Source organism: Diabrotica virgifera, chromosome 7, assembly GCF_917563875.1.
Source record: "Diabrotica virgifera virgifera chromosome 7, PGI_DIABVI_V3a".
NCBI classification, from domain to species: domain Eukaryota; kingdom Metazoa; phylum Arthropoda; class Insecta; order Coleoptera; family Chrysomelidae; genus Diabrotica; species Diabrotica virgifera.
In genome coordinates, this window is record NC_065449.1 from 71,386,483 (window position 1) to 71,404,316 (window position 17,834).

Here is a 17,834-nt window from a genome sequence, read left to right on the forward strand (position 1 = left end):
TTGTATTAGTTATTTTTTTTATTTTTTATAATTTTTGAATTCTTATGACGATATAATATAACAAATCTGCACACATTTACACAACCATAACCTATTGGTTTTTCTGAACAGGTTTCTTTGCGGTAAACACATTCAAATATATTTCCTGCTTATTTTATTTATACTTGGAATAAGTCTAAGAATGAAATAATCTCTTAACTTAAAACAGAAATCCCAAGTACGGATTATTATCATTGAATATATTAAAATAGTTCAAAGATCAAGAAAACACAGACCAGCTCTCGAACTCAGACTCAGACGTTGTACACACAAAATGATTGTAAGACTGAAATTGTTGTGTTTGTTTTTCTTGTGTATAGTTAACGTGTTTAGTGGTTCTAATTTTACAATTATTAACAATGCAACTACGAACAGTGCAATTTCTGCAGTTTTTAATGAATCTACGCGAACTGTGATATCAACTAATGCAGTTACCAATTTATCAGTAAGTTTGAGTAAGTAATTGTTTATGTTAGTGATATTGATAAATGTATTTTAAATACCTAATTAGCTGTAAGTTACCATTTTTTTGGTATTGACGTTTTGGACGTGTTTCTTACTAAAGTCTACATACGTTCTCAATAATTTCTTGAAAAAAATCCAAATTATAAAATAAATTTTGTGTTGTTTGAAAGTTTTGATTGATCAAGGTTATGTCAGACATTTTTAAAATGCAATAAAACAAACAAAACAAGAAAATAAACTATATTGTTTTGTTCGTTATAGTGACTCTTGTAATAAACTGTATTTATGTTCTAATTTCAATTGCCGGATTTAATCAAAAACTTGGGTACCTACTTTGTTAAGCATTTTGAAATATATTAATTCAAGTTCATATTTTGGTGGTACGTTTCTGGGATGCCATTATGGTATTAGGATTGTTGATTGTTTGTCTTAAAGAGGTTTATCTTGTATACCTTTTTATAGCGCGCTTTCTTCCTTTTCTTTTTGTGTAAATATGACTCTGTCTGTTTTCCACTGTATCTCCAGTAAGTTGTCGTTCCATTGTTTTCGTGTTCTTCTCACTGATCGTTTTCGTATTGGGAAACTCTAATCTCCATTATTACTTCTTCTGTTATCTGACCAAGCAGCTCCAATTTACATCTTAGCAGATTTGCTGTTATAACCATGCATTTTGCCTTTTTTCTAGGGCAATGAACAATGGACATGCTATATTCTGCGGCGGTTATATCAAATTGGTGCAGCTTCCATTTTCAATTTGAGAGATTAGCAGTGCATCGTCTGCAAAGCAGATTATTTTAAATTGTTTTCTCCCATTTGGAACCGATTTAGAGTTCTTAGATTTTTTATTATTCATCCACGATCAGAAGGAAAAAAATTAAATAGAGAACTTAGAATATCCCCCTGTCGTACCCCATTGCCAGCTAAAATTGGGTCAATTAGTTCTTCTCCTACTTTTCCTTGTATTGTGTTATTCTGGTAGATATTTGCGATTATTTTGATTATACCTTGAGGTACCTCTCTTGCATACAATTAGTGCATATCAACGTCCTTTAATTTATCCTATCAAGTGCCTTTTAAGGTCCATGAAACATAAATATGCCGGTTTGATGTACTTTAATGATTTCTCTTGAAATTTTCCCATTATAAATATCACGTTATTGCATGATCTTCCTGACATACAACTTTGATGTTCTTTTTTTATGTATTTATTTCTGCGACAAACAAATTATAGACAAAATGTTTTCACACTTACAAACGAGGCTCAAACACTGTAAACAACACGCAAATTCAAATTCGTTGACATACTCCAACTGAAAGATTCTTGACCTCTTGAGGACCGAATATTGTGTTCTGTGTGCGAATTCTACGGGTCCTATATTTGTCTCTCTTTTTAAAGGGAGTTATTAGGATGCTTGATCTCCATTTGTGTGGTACTCTATTTTGTTCTATTATTTTTTGGATTAGTTTTAATGCTTCCTTTAGCTCTCCTACCTCAATGTTTATTTCTTCCTTTGTCTCCATTTCTGGTGTTGTTGGTTATTTATCGTCACATTTTAGCAAATAAAGATCGAAAGTAGTCTGCCTGTGCTTCATTTTTATTAGTTCGTTTATCTCTGTTCTTTATCCTCTGATCATTCTCCAGATTTCTTTTTGTATTCTTGGAAGTCGTGTTCCATCTTGTTTGAATAGCTCTGCCAGTGTTCCCTTCTTATTTGTCTGACTAAAGTATTCGTTTCTTTTCTGATTCATTTACAGAGGTTGCATGTATACAGTGCGTCCATAAATTAACGCATAAATTCATTATTTCGTAAACCGGCGACTTTGAGGGAAAATTCCGAAATAGGTCCGTTTTTATTTTTAAATTACAATTTTTTGGCATATATATCATACTAGTGACGTCATCCATCTGGGCTTGAAAACGTAATCGATGATTTTTTTTAAATGAGAATAGGGGTTGTGTGATAGCTCATATGAAAGGGTATTTAATTCTCTATTTACTAATACAAACAATAACATAATTATTTATACAGGGTGTCCAAAAAGAATTTTTTAATTAAATTAATTGAGACAAAAAAAGAATGTATGTAACTTATTTAATTCAAAATTCGTTTTACTTTTGTCAGAAAACAGGAATACATGTTTATTTGACAAAATAATAAATATTGCTTTTCGCTTAAATTCAATGTTAGAGCTGCCACCCACCTGCCTCTTGGAAGTTTAACATTACGCTTAGGCGAAAATCTAAGTTTATTTTTTAAATAAAACATTTTTATGTTTTCTGGCACCAATAAAATATATTTAGAATTATACAAATTACATACATTCATCTTTTTGTACCAATTAATTAAATTTAAAAAACATTTTTTGGACACCCTGTATAAATAATTATATTAATGTTTATATTATTGAATAGAGAATTACATACCCTTTCAAATGAGCTATTACACGACCCATATTCTCATTTAAAAAAAACATCCATTACGTCATCACGCCTAGATGGATGACGTCACTAGTATGATATTTATACCAAAAAATCGTAATTTAAAAATAAAAATCGATTTGTTTCAGGATTTTTCCTTAAAGTCTCCGGTATACGAAATAATGAATTTATGCTTTACTTTATGGACGCACTGTATATGTTGTGTTTATGTGTGCGTTATTGTAAAAAGGCTTTCTTCTTCTCTTCACATTTTATCTTCACTTCCTCTCTAATCCATTATGTTCTTTTTCTGATATGTCAGTGTTCGTTACTTTTCTCTCTCCAAGTGATTTTGTTTCTGAGGTAATTATGTTATGTTTGAGATTTTCCCAGTTTTCCTCGGTGTTATCGTATTCTAATATTTCATTCTTAATAATGTTTTTCATAGTATTTTTCTGTACAAATATTCCATAGATTCCGTATTTTAGTCCTTGGACTCAGATTATTCCTTGTGTTTTTGCTGCTCTACTTGGTGTGAAGTTTTAAATAATACTATTAGTATGATACAGTTGATCCAAAAAACGGCACAACCCAGACATCCAAAGTGAAAGTTATCCTTCCACACCAAATTGTTCTATATGGTCCAAATATTTTTCAGTAAAAAGTCACACCATTTTGAACTTCGGGTTTGGGGGGTAGGTGGGGAGAAGTCGGTAAATTAGGAGTTTTTTACGTTTTTCGTCAATATTTCTAAAACTATGCGGTTTAGCGTAAACAATATTCTGTACAAAAATGTTCTACATTCAATTTTAAACAAAAAAGTCATATGCATAATCTTTCTAAAATGAACTGTTCCAAAGTTACGGAGGTAGTATATTATAATTGATCCAAAAAAAGGCCTAACCCCGTCATCCCAAATTAAAGTTTTCCTCCAACACCAAATTGTTCTGTATGGTCAACATATTGTCCAGTAAAAAGTTACACTATTTTGAGAGTCGGTTTTGGGGTGGAGGGGAGGGGAAAAGTCGGTAAATTAGTAGTTTTTTAGATTATTCGTCAATATTTCTAAACCTAAGAGGTTTAGCGTGAAAAATATTCTATACAAAAATGTTCTACCTTTAATTTAAAACGAAAAAGATCCTATGTATATTTTGTTCTAAAATCAACGGTTCCGGAGTTACGGAGAGTATAAAGTGGAGGTTTTCCATATTTTTTACACTGTTTGGACAAATTATAACATTATTACCGAAGAAACTAATTTTTTTAACAGTATTTTGTTTTTTAAATATAATTTGCTATTTAATTGGCCGGTGGTATGTTACTGATAAGCCCTTGAAGGAACATTAACCTCACCAAGTAAAGAGGCTTCTACAGGCCTAGGCCATATAAATCTGTGGTACGGAGAAACCTAATTTGAACTTTTATGGACAATATCGCATCAATATCTTTCCAATAGTAAAATTTTCGTTTCAAATTTAATGTAGAACATTTTTGTACACAATATTGTTCACGATAAACCGCTTAGGTTTCGAAATATTGACGAAAAACGTAAAAAACTACTAATTTGCCGACTTCTCCCCTCCACCTCCCCAAAATCCGACGCTCAACATGGTAAAACTTTTTACTGAACAATATGTGGACGATATAGAACAATTTGGTGTTGAAAGATAACTTTCACTTTGGATGTCTGGGTTTGGGTCTAGTTATACCATACTATATTTTACATAATTTCTATTATTTACAAAACGTATGCATATTATATTTTGTTAGCAAATACTGAATCAATAATTATTGTCCAAATAACCTATTTTTGTAGTTAACGAAACCGGTATTTTCGATATAAACATTTCTTAGAATTATTAATAAATTCTTATTACAGATAGATTTAAAATAAGGTGTTAATTAAATATTTATGTATCTATTTAAAATAGCGATACCTTACTGATAGGTTATTATTTATTTTTTCTACAATCACTTGATAAAGAAGACTTTTTTGCCTGTCAGTGGCAATGAAAAGTTGACGTTTACTGAGTACCGTCACTTTATCTCTAGCGCGTTAAAGTTTATAAACGCGCGTCGTCCATAGCAACCGTAGAACCATACAATACAAACACATTGAACAATCAAACTGACTTAATAAAATAAGTGTATTTGCAGAAACAGCTATAGTCCAGGGTAATAAGGTTTTTTCCATGGCACTTGAACAGCCAGGGTACTGAAGCGTTTTTTCGACAGATAATACCTATAAGAGCAAATTGTAACTATTTTCCGCGTAGGATCTGGCGGCCATTTTTATTTATAAACAATTAAGTGTCAAAAAATGGCATTTTTAATTTTTTTTCAAATCAATGGAAAACAGGGAAACTTATGGTTTTTTTAGTACAAATTTCTTAGAGATTGTGGAAAAAGCTTTAAAATGACGTATTACAAAGTGTTTTGGCCTCATTAAATTTATTTCATTCGAAGTACCTGGCCTATTTTCTTGCCCAGATATTGTACTAAATTTTTTGTTTTCTCTTTAATTACCTTTCGTTAGTACTAACTAGTCGTGGTTGTCAGTAAGTAAGAACAAATTGAATTGTTAAGTCGTTTCCTGTAGTTATCAAGTGTCGCCAAAAAACGCCGGTTTCAGTTATAGTAAAAAATAAATTAATCCTTTCTCCCTCCTTCCTTCACCTTACTAATAACTGAAGACTTCTCGACCTACCAGTTAAAATAAGGTAAGAATTTTTTTGTTATTATTTCCATACAGTCCGCTTTAAATTCGATTGCGTAATAGACCAGCATAGCCCAATCGCCACCCCATAAGTTTGGCCTTCTAGCCGGATCGTCTTGAATCAATTTCGTTGTTGCTTTGCCGGTTCAAGATCTGATCTATCGTATTTTTCGCATTGGATAAATTTATTTAAAATTATAATTGTAATCGGTATAGTATATTTGTCGTGTTAAAATCTAATTAAATCGTAGTGTACCCTTTTTTTGTCGTGTATCGAAAAACCTTGTTCTTCGGTCGACTATAGTTGGAACATTGAATTCGTGTTTTTGCTTCTGAACCCATCGCTTAGTGAAATCGATTTTGATTAAGTAAATATATTTGATTTGGATATTTTGCAAACCTAAAAATAATTTGTTTGGATTTAGTTTAATAAAATTTTAGTAATTGTTGAAAAAAGATATACACCTAACTACTATTCTTGACATATTTTGGGTTTTGTTCCATTTTATTTCTTCATCATTGATAATTTTTTGAAAGAATTTCAATATTTATTATTAAACATGCCTAAAAGTCAAAACGAACTAAAATTGGAGCGATTATGCTCTAAACGTGAAACTATCTTTCGTAGGGCTCAATTATGTTACGATGCCGGGTCGGCCTTAGAAAAAGATCCAGAAAATGCCTCAAAAATGCGTAACTTTGCAGTTAGATATAGTACTTTCGAAAAAACTCTATCAGAATATGAGGAAATTGTTCAAGATATCGTTATATTAAAACAAGAGATGGAGCCAGATGCTGGCGTTGCATACCATACGCATTTAGATGCATTTTATGATCTCTACTCCAATATTGAATATTTAGCTTCATTATTAATAAATAAACCTGCTGTTTTGAGTAATAATCCCAATAGTACTAATAATTCTACTATTAAAATGCCCAAATTTGAATTAGTTAAGTTTGATGGTGAAGATATATCTCTGTGGCCTGTTTTCTATGAAAATTTCAAACAATTTGTTCATAACAAAATAGAATATCCCAAGTCCGATAAGCTACAGTATTTGTTGAGTTGTATTTCCGGGAAAGCCTTGAAAAGCTGTAGCTCAATAGAACCCATTCCTAATAATTATGACATTATTTGGAATATGCTTGTTGAAAGATATAATGATAAAAAATATTTGTTTAATCTCTATATGGATCGAATTGTTAATTTTCGCGGTTTGCAATCTAATAATCCATCATATTTGGAAATATTTTTGGAAAAGTTTGATACTAATGTTTCTGCACTAAAACGATTAAATCTCGATAATTTAGATGATCATATTTTAACTTATTTAGCTATGTTAAAATTACCACAAGATACCATAGATTCATTTGATTTAATAAGAAATAATAATGATTTACCCGCTTATGATGATTTATTGAAATTTTTACGCCAACGTAGTAAATCTCTTATTAAAAATGATAGATCAAGGAATTCCAAAAATAATTTTTCGTTTCAAAAACCGAACAAATCGTTTCATTTGCAAGAACAGAATACGTATTCCTCCATAGATTGTGTTGTTTGTAAAAAAGGCCCACATTTAATTAAAGACTGTAAGCACTTTTTAGGGCTACCATTTGAATCCAGATTTAAATTAGTGAAGGAAAATAATTTATGTTTAAATTGTTTTTCTTCAAAGCATCGAGTATCCAATTGTCCGTCAAAATTTTCTTGTGTTGTGTGCAAAGCTAGGCACCATTCCAAGTTGCATAAGCCAAATACTACTCGGCCTAATGAGAATGTTCCATTTCCCTCCACTAGTACTGAGCCTACCTCTGGTTCTTCTGATAATCCTTCTAGTTTACATGTCCGCCATTCTAAAAATATCCCAAATGAATCAGAATCGAGTTCTGTTAGTCTGTTTGGGACAATAATGGTTAAAGTTGTTGATAAATGGGGTAGTGCTCACAAGGTTAGATTTTTGTTAGATAGTGGTTCTTCTGCTAATTTTCTTACTTTTGATTGTTCCCGAAAATTAGGCCTAAGTTATTCGAAATTAAATTTGACAGTTTCTGGTATAGGAGGATCAACCACCCCGATAGTAGGTAAAACCAACATTGTTATCTTTTCCCATTTTGATAAAAAAATACAATATCCTATAGAAGTGTTGCTTATAGACACAATCTCTAATAAGTTGCCAGATCAACCAGTTGACAAAGACTGTATTAACAGTATAGAACACTTGAAATTAGCTGACCCGAATTTCTTTTTTCCTGGCAAGATAGATGGTATTTTAGGCTTATCTGTCTTTTCAAATATCATTGGTTGTAATTAGTGATGTGAGTTGTAAAATTACATAACTTACGTTACATAAATTACACGTAACTTACGGTAATATTACATGATACCCGTAACTTAATGTAATTTATGTAATTTTTGGAATTTACGTAATTTATGAAATTTAACGTAACTTATGATAAATTTACATAAATTACCGTAATTTATGTAATTACTGGTAAAATTACATATATTATGGCAACTTATGCGCGCGCAATTGTCGTAAGTGCGGTGCGCCGGTGCCGGCGCGCGCGAACCAGTGGGTGCTATTACGCTCGTCGCTCGTTAGTCGTTCCTTAGTCTGAGTCAGGCAGGTTATGTTTACATTTCTGTTATTGTATGTGTAATGTGTATGTATAAGTTAGTTTTCGACTGTTCTTTCTCTATTCATTCACGCAGCGTTGGTTACTTTACATTTATTTATAAGGAAGCACAGAAACTATAAGGTAAGAAATATATTATTTCTACAAACAGCAAAACACGTGCCGGTGATGTCCATAGCAACCTTAGATTGGGAAACACAGGGGCGGGCCTATCGCATATCGACTGTACGTTAAATCTAACGCGCGTCATTTTATATGTGGCTACAGTACTTAATTCTGAATTCGGTTTACCAAGTTTTATTCGATTTTTTAGATTAGTTTACTGTACAATAACTATAAGAATGATAGGAGCAACGGGGTACTTGTGCATGTAGCATGTGTAATTGAATTACACTGACATAACTTACTAAATAAAAAATTTTGATAACGTTGAGGGCAAAATAATGTAGTTGTCCGATCCAGTATTCTGCTTATTCGAATTTCATTAAATTGTTACACAGATTCAATTTTAATCTTTCTTCTATTTAAGGATGCCTAACAATTTTTTATGCCCTCGTGCCCATCAAATACTTTGAAAAATAATGTTTTTTCCCTTCTTAATGTTTAAGTCTACCTGAATATTTTTTTTAGGTCATAAAACATGGTGAAACGTAAGACAGATATCTGGCTTTATTTTGAAGTGTTACCTGCGGGTTCTTCTAATCAAAAGACCATAAATGTGAGGTGTAAATTTTGCAAGAGTGTACATGCAAAAAATGCTACAAGAATGAAATCTCATCTTCAACAATGCACTTATGTGCCGCATATGATAAAACTTAAATTCAATATTTTAACTCCAAAGTCAAAGGGGAATCACTCTAAATTTCCATTTGAAACATCCATGAAAAAGATCACATCGGCAAAATTGGATAACGATAACACTGATGCTGCTTGTACATCATCAACGGTTTCCACAGCATCAACATCTGCTTCTGATAACATTCATGTGGAAACACCTGTTTGCACAAAAATCAACAGAATACAATCATTTTGTGATCGAATGACACACGAACAAAATAACGAATTGAATATTTTGCTTGCTAGAGCTATTTACACCAGTTCAGCACCACATTCAATTACCGAGAATGAAGATTGGAAATTGTTTTTTAAAAAAATTAGACCTTCATACACCTTACCATCGAGATATATGTTATCAAATCGTCTCCTGACCGAAGAGTACGAGCGAGTTGAAGTTCAAGTTAATGATAAAATTAAGCAAGCTGACAATTTATCATTGCAATGCGATGGTTGGTCCAACTTGCGAAATGAAAGTGTAATTAATTTCATTGTTACAACACCCGAACCGTTATTTGTCAAATCAGTACTAACAAAAGCAGAGAAGCATACCGCAGAATATATAACAAAATTAATGGTTGAAGTTCTGGAGGAGTATGGACCTAAAAAATTTTTCGCTATTGTGACTGATAACGCAAAGAATATGAGGAAGGCTGTGAGACAATGTGAAGAGATGTATCCCCATCTTGTATCATACGGCTGTTTAGCGCACACATTACATTTATTGTGCAGCGATATTTTGAAATTATCTTCAATAGAGACACATTTGTCACATATTATACATATCGTTAAAACTATTAACCAGTGTCAAGTACTGAGAGCTCAATTCACAGAAATAAGAAATGAGATGAAGTGTGGAGTGTCTCTTAGCCTACCTGTAAAAACAAGATGGGGTTCACATGTAAAATGTCTTCAAGATCTGACTAAATGCAAGTCCGTCCTACAACGTCTAGCAATATCTCCAGATAAAACAATTCAAGATAGAATACGCAGCGCAAAAGCAAATTTACTTGATGAAGGATTCTGGATAAATTCTAGCGCTCTTGTTGAATTGCTTAAGCCAATTACTGAAGCAATAACACGTCTTGAAGGAGATTCTTCGTCAATTCATTTGGTTTGTGAAACTTTCGCGAAAATCGGTAGTAACATATCTACTCATTTAGAATGCGTGAAACTAACGGATTGCGAAAAAACAGAAGCGATGGATAAATTTATATCAAGGAAGGAATACGCCCTTCAACCGATCCATTTTGCCGCAGACTTACTAAACCCTCGGTCTGTTGGTGCAAATTTATCATCAGCCGAAAGGATTGAAGCGATGAAATACATTACTACTATGTCAACCACGACCACGATAGAGATTGGTGATGAAGGAGTGTCAAAGATTACTGAGGATTTAGGAAACTATTTAGCTAAAACAGACTTTTTTGGCGAAACATTTTTATGGAACATACTCGATAATGTCTCTTTGGTTACATGGTGGAAAGGATTTTGTGGACATTCATGCCTCTCCAAAGTTGCAGTCAGGATATTGACAATGCCGTGCACTTCTGCGGCAACAGAGAGAAGCTTTAGCTCCCAGAGCAGCATTCATACGAAGAGAAGAAATCGCCTAACAACTCAAAGGGCAGCAAATTTAAATTATATACAATATAATTCAAAATTGCTGAAACGTTCACGACAACATCACATACAAAGTCAATATCCTATAGAAGAGACTGTACAGAACAACGTTTCGATAGAAGGTAGAAACTTACAGAAGGAGATAGAAGTAATTGAAAACCATATTTCCGAAGAGGAAGAATTAGACGAGGTAATTTTAAATTTAGGCATTTTTTAGATATGTGATATGTGCATGTGATATATGCAGTTTGCTTCTTTTCCGATTTTCCAATGCATTCCACCGTTTTCGAATAAAAAATTATAAATCTTATGTTTTCAGACAATATCATCATGGCATTCAAATACAACAGGAAATGGAAATTCCGACGATGATTTTAATTTTGCTGACTTTGCAATGACCGATGATGAAATTGATCAAAGAATGGAAACTAGGGAACAGAGACCAGCACGCATTTTGAGACAAAGCAAAGTGAACATTTTAGAAAACGTCTTAATGAAATCGGTAAATTAGTGTAAACACATACATATTTATTGTTTATATTCCAAAATTATCAATTTCAGGGTAAAGGCACAGAACAACCCCAAAAAAAAACGGAAGTCGAGAAGGATACTTCAGATGCCGAAAACAAGGTAGTTAGATCTGTATATATTATATTATAAACCCATTATTTTTACTCTCTATGTTTACACTTTCCTATTTAATTTCAGGATGCAGTTCTGGATTTGCCGGAGATAAAAAAAATTACACAAGGCTCATTGGAAGAGCAAACAATTGAAACTTCGACGTTTTATAACAAGAAGGTCTCCAGTTGTCTGCGAAAAAGGAAGTTGTGATTTATAAAAGCCGCTTAAAACAAAACTAAAGAACCTATGTTTTCATTTCTTTATTATTTGTATGTATTTCTTATCCACTTTTCTTTATTTCATAAGTATGTAGTTACTTTGTGTTTATTATATTCAATATGAATGCAAACAATTGATTTTTTAATACAATGAACATAAATTACATAAGTTACATAAATTACATCTGGTTTGTAATTTTTGGGTAATTTTACACGTGTAACTTACAATTTCTGAAATTACACGTAATTTCACATCGCTAGTTGTAATAGAGTGTCATGCGAAGATTCTCTATCAGCTATTGAGACTAGTTTAGGTTATGTAGTCATGGGCTCAGCTGCACCAAATTTTGAAAAAATCCACACATATTTGTCTTTCGTCTGTAACCCTTTGTTGAATTTGTTGCCCACTGTTACTAATAGTTCATCAGAAGATGAAATTTGTGAAAATTTATTTTTAGAAAATGTATGTAGAGATGCAGATGGTAGATACACAGTTTCATTGCCGTTCCAAAATGATCCTAATGTACTGGGTGATTCTTTTGTTCTTGCTAAAAATAGATTGTTGTCCTTAGAAAATCGCCTAGCACCAAACCCAGAACTTAGAAAACTTTACTGTGATATCTTTCAAGACTATTTAGACCAAAAGCACATGAGTTTAGTTCCCATTCAAACCATTGATTCGTTGTCGTATTATATTCCCCATCATTGTGTTTTTAAATCAGATAGCCCTTCCACTCCTTGTAGAATAGTCTTTGATGCCTCTATGAAAACTAGTAAAGGACCGTCATTAAATGAAATTCTTTATAAAGGTCCAAAATTACAAAATAATCCTACCACAATATTGTTGAATTTTCGTCTTTTTCCAATCGCAATTGTCGCTGATTTGAAACAAATGTATAGGCAGGTTAAAGTGGTTGAATCTCATTGTTCGTTTCAAAGAGTTTTGTGGAGATTTGATACCAATGATCCCATTCCTCTTTTCCAATTAAATACTTTAACTTTTGGAGTAAAAGCCTCACCATATCTTAGTCTCAGGGTAATAAAACAATTATGTAATGACGAATCTAAAAGTTTTCCTGATGCTATCATCCCAATTTTAAGAGATATGTATGTAGACGATTTTATTAGCAGTTTTCCAAATGTTTCTGAAGCTATAGTTACACACACTCAGTTAGTGAATTTGTTTCAAAAAGGTGGTTTTAAATTAACCAAATGGATGTCGAACTCGAACGATCTACTATCGACAATCCCCGAACCCCTTCAATTGGTCAAAACCAAACAATTTGATAAGTCAGTCTCCAAAGTGTTAGGATTGCAATGGGAAGAAAAATGTGACAATTTTAGTTTTGGGTTAGAAATACCCTCATCGACCCGTTGTACAAAAAGAAACATGCTCTCACTTGTTGCTCGTATGTTTGATCCCTTGGGATTCCTATCTCCTATAACCCTCTTGCTTAAAATTTGGATAAAGAAACTTTGGACTCTAAAGGTAGATTGGGATAGTACCGTACCAAAAGAAATCGAAATAGCATGGGAAAAGTTTCAAAATGAATTTCATGTCCTATACAAAATACAAATTCCACGCCATATAGCAGTTACACCTAATTCGTCGTTGTCTTTTGTAGGATTTTCAGACGCAAGTGCTGCTGGATACGCAGCCATTGTTTATTCCAGGGTTGTTAATTGTACAGGTCAAGTTAAAGTTACTTTACTGTACTCTCAATCTAAAGTATCTCCAATGTCTAAAATAACTCTTCCTCGATTAGAGCTTTGTGGAGCGCTTCTTCTCTCAAAGCTTCTTTCACATGCTATTGAAACTTATTCTCCTAGACATAATATTGATAAAATTTTTGCCTTAAGTGATTCCATGATTGTATTAAATTGGATAAAGTCCTCAGAGAAAAATCTCAAAATATTTGTTCAAAATAGAGTTGTTACAATTCATTAGATGGTTCCGTCAGAGTATTGGTTTTTTGTTCCTGGAAAGGAAAATGTTGTTGATTGCGCCTCTCGAGGTTTGTTTCCTTCTTCGTTAGTCAACCATTCCACATGGTTTACTGGTCCAAATTGGTTACTGTTGGAGCCAGAATATTGGCCTATTCAGTCTGTCAACGGACAGGAAATTATGATTTGTGATTCTGAATATAGATCACAAACCTTCTTTGGTAATGTCACTCGTGTAATTTCTCCGCTGTATACTCTTATTGAATATTTTTCCAGTTGGTCGAAACTTTTAAATTCCACAGTATACGTATTGAGATTTCTTAGAAAATTGTCTTTAAATAAACGGATATCTCTATTTGATTTAAAAATTGCAGAAATTGAATTAATTCGAGCTGTCCAGCAAAAGCATTTTTCTGAAGAATATAAAGCCCTTTCTCAAAATCTCGTTGTAAAATCTTCCATACGTCGTTTGAATCCATTTATTGAAAATGGAATAATTAGAGTAGGTGGACGTTTGTCCAACTCCCAATGTAGTTTTGAACAAAAACATCCGATTTTGTTGCCCAAAGCCGATCCTTTAACCATTTTGTTAATAGATTATTTCCATAAATTGCATTTACATGCTGGAGCGTATTTGTTGCAAAATCTTCTGAGAACAAATTATTGGATACTATCTAGTCGTCAGGCCATCAGAAATAGAATTTGGAGATGTAATCGTTGTTTTCGTCTTAATCCTAAACCTACCTATCCTATGATGGCTGACTTACCCGCCGTAAGAGTCAATCAGGCAAAAGCCTTTTTACACACTGGTGTAGATTATACTGGTGCGTTTTCCATTACTATAGGAAAATATCGTGGCGTAAAAACTCAAAAGGCTTACGTATGTTTGTTTGTTTGTCTAAGTACGAAAGCCATACATCTTGAATTAGCCTCCTCGCTCTCTACAGATTGTTTCTTAGCCACTTTCAAAAGATTTTTATCTCGTCGTGGAAATTGTAAGGTTTTATATTCAGATAATGGCACAAATTTTGTGGGTGCCAAGAGAGTCCTCGATGAAATATATCAATTAACTACTTCAAAAACTTATAAAGATGCATTCCAACAGGAACTTAATAATACCAAAATTTCTTGGAAAATGAACGTACCTTATGGCAGTCACTTCGGTGGTATTTGGGAAAGCAATATAAAAAGTGTAAAACTTCATTTAAATAGAGTTGTGGGGAATCAAATCCTTACTTACGAAGAATTTTTAACTGTTCTGACACAAATCGAGTGTCTTTTGAATTCGCGTCCTCTTTGTGTTCAAAGTAACGACCCTGAAAATCCAGTCGCGCTGACTCCATCGCATTTTTTATGTACAGAACCTTTAGTGTCATTACCCTCGATGGATATTGATCTTGATAAAAATATGAGTACTTTGAAAAGATATAAATTATTAGATTGCATTGTTCAACATTATTGGAAAAGATGGCATTCAGAATATTTGTCTTCTATGCAGTCTCGTTTAAAATGGAACACTAACTCGAACCCTCCCAAAGAGGGAATGGTAGTTATAATAAAAAATGAAACTATCCCACCTTTACAGTGGCCTCTGGCAGTCATAGAGACTTTGTATCCTGGAAAAGATGGGATTGTTCGAATCGTAAAAGTGCGAACCAAGCACGGTAGTTACATGCGCCCAGTCGTTAAACTGTGTCCTCTACCCAGCCAATAAACTGGAGAGGATTTTTTTATTTTATTTGATAGTTAAAATTTTAGTTTAGGGTGATGGGTTCATGTGCCAGACTTAGCATATTAAAATTAAATTAGTTTTCGTTGATTTTTCGTTTATTTTAAAAATAAACTCGGGGGGGCAGGATGTTTTGGCCTCATTAAATTTATTTCATTCGAAGTACCTGGCCTATTTTCTTGCCCAGATATTGTACTAAATTTTTTGTTTTCTCTTTAATTACCTTTCGTTAGTACTAACTAGTCGTGGTTGTCAGTAAGTAAGAACAAATTGAATTGTTAAGTCGTTTCCTGTAGTTATCAAGTGTCGCCAAAAAACGCCGGTTTCAGTTATAGTAAAAAATAAATTAATCCTTTCTCCCTCCTTCCTTCACCTTACTAATAACTGAAGACTTCTCGACCTACCAGTTAAAATAAGGTAAGAATTTTTTTGTTATTATTTCCATACAGTCCGCTTTAAATTCGATTGCGTAATAGACCAGCATAGCCCAATCGCCACCCCACAAAGTTTGATATACTCATTTATTGTTAATATAATTGCGAAAAAAGGTCGGAATTGCAAGAAAATTAAATTATTTTCGCAATAACTGTTGTAAAATGAGTGTACAGCTTTGAATTTTTTGTCAAATAAGGGTTCTTTGGTGCTTAATATGTGATAAAAATTTCAAAGCGATTCATTCAATTGATTAAATTTTATTCAAATTGTTTATCCCAGAGAGCATTTTTTTACCATAACATAAGTCAGAAGAAAATGACGTTAGAACCATTCCACAGGTGTCAAATGAAAGAGCATGAGCAATATTTTCAACTTGGTTTAAAAAAAGTGAATAAAAAATGCATTTATTAGTAATAAATAATTATGCAATAGTATCGTAAATCTTTTCTTATAAACTTATTTTGTTATACAGTGAGCACGTAAAGGTTGGAATAAATTAATTTTCTCGAGACTGGACGATTTTGGAAAAAAAAATCCCAAAACAGGTCAATTTTTATTTTAAAATTACGACTTATTGGCATATATATCATATAAGTGACGTCACCCATCTGGGCGTGATGACGTCATCGATGATTTTTTTTAAAATAAGAATAGGTGTCGTGTGATAGCTCCTTTGAAAGGTAATTCAATTCTCTATTCAGTAATATAAACATTAACATAATTATTTATACAGGGCGCTCAAAAAAATTGTTTTTAATTAAATTTATTGACATAAAAAGAAGAATGTGTGTAATTTATTTAATTCAAAATACATTATACTGCTATCAGAAAACAGGAGAAAATGTTTATTGGGCAAATAAATATTGCTTTTTGCTTAAATTCAATATTAAAGCCGCCACCCACCAGCCTCGTGACAGTTTGAACATTTAATTTAAGCGAAAAGCAATGATTATCTTTCAAATAAACATTTTTTTCAGTTTTCTGAGAGCAGTAAAATGTATTTTGAACTAAATAAATTACATACTTTCTTCTTTTTATGTCCATAAATTTAATCAAAAAAAAATTTTTAGACACCCTGTCTGTATAAATAATTATATTAATGTTTATATTAATGCCTAGAGAATTAAATAACCTTTCAAATGAGCTATCACACGACCCCTATTCTCATTTAAAAACATCATCGATGGCGTCATCACGCCCAGATGGGTGACGTCACTAGCATGATATATATGCCAAAAAGTCGTAAATTAAAATAAAAATTGACCTGTTTCGGGATTTTTTTCCAAAATCATCCATTCTCGAGAACATGAATATTCCAACCTTTACGTGCTCACTGTATAAGAAATTATACATATTTATTACAATTTTTTATCAATTATGATATAGATGACATTACTTGGTACTTGTGCACTTAAAACAGTAAAAGTTATTCAAAAAGTTTATAAAGAAAAAATTGACCATACTTTTGCATAATTATTTATTATTAATAAATGCATTTTTTATTCACTTTTTTAAACAATGTTGAAAATGTAGCTCATGCTCTTTCATTTGAGACCTGTGGAATGGTTCTAACGTCATTTTCTTCTGACTTATGTTATTGCAAAAGAAATGCTCTCTGGGAAAAACAATTTGAATAAAATTTAAACAACTGAATGAATCGCTTTGAAATTTTTATCACATATTAAGCCCCAAAGAACCCTCATTTGACAAAAATTTCAAAGCTGTACACTAATTTCTCAACAGTTATTGAGAAAATATTTTTTTTGTTATTCCGAACTTTTTTCGCAATTATATTAACAATAAATGAGTATATCAAACTTTGTAATACGTCATTTTAAAGCTTTTTCTATAATCTCGAAGATTCTTGTACTAAAAAAATCATAAGTTTCACTGTTTTCCCCTCATTTGAAAAAAAAGGAAAATGCCATTTTTTGACAGTTAATTGTGTATAAATAAAAATGGCCGCCAGATGCTAAGCAGGAAATAATTATAATTTGTTCCTGTCTGGTATACCTGTCGAAAAAACGCTTCAGTACCCTGGCTGCTGAAGTGTCACGAACAGGGTATATTTTTGTCTTATTACCCTGGCCTATCAGGGGCTAGTCGACGACAAGCGGAGCACGCCATGACTAAAGCACAGAATAGATA

At 32.5% G+C, this 17,834-nt stretch overlaps 1 protein-coding gene across 1 annotated transcript in view; it reads left to right on the plus strand.

Annotated features, from left to right (window-relative positions):
* The first annotated feature begins 235 nt into the window (after positions 1 to 235).
* LOC114330417 (phenoloxidase-activating factor 1-like) overlaps positions 236 to 17,834 on the plus strand; it is a 66,401-nt gene continuing 48,802 nt past the window's right edge. The window contains exon 1 of the mRNA XM_028279760.2: positions 236 to 494. Coding sequence (XP_028135561.2) covers positions 314 to 494 — 181 coding nt within the window. The 5' untranslated portion in view covers positions 236 to 313. The remainder of the gene's footprint in view (positions 495 to 17,834) is intronic.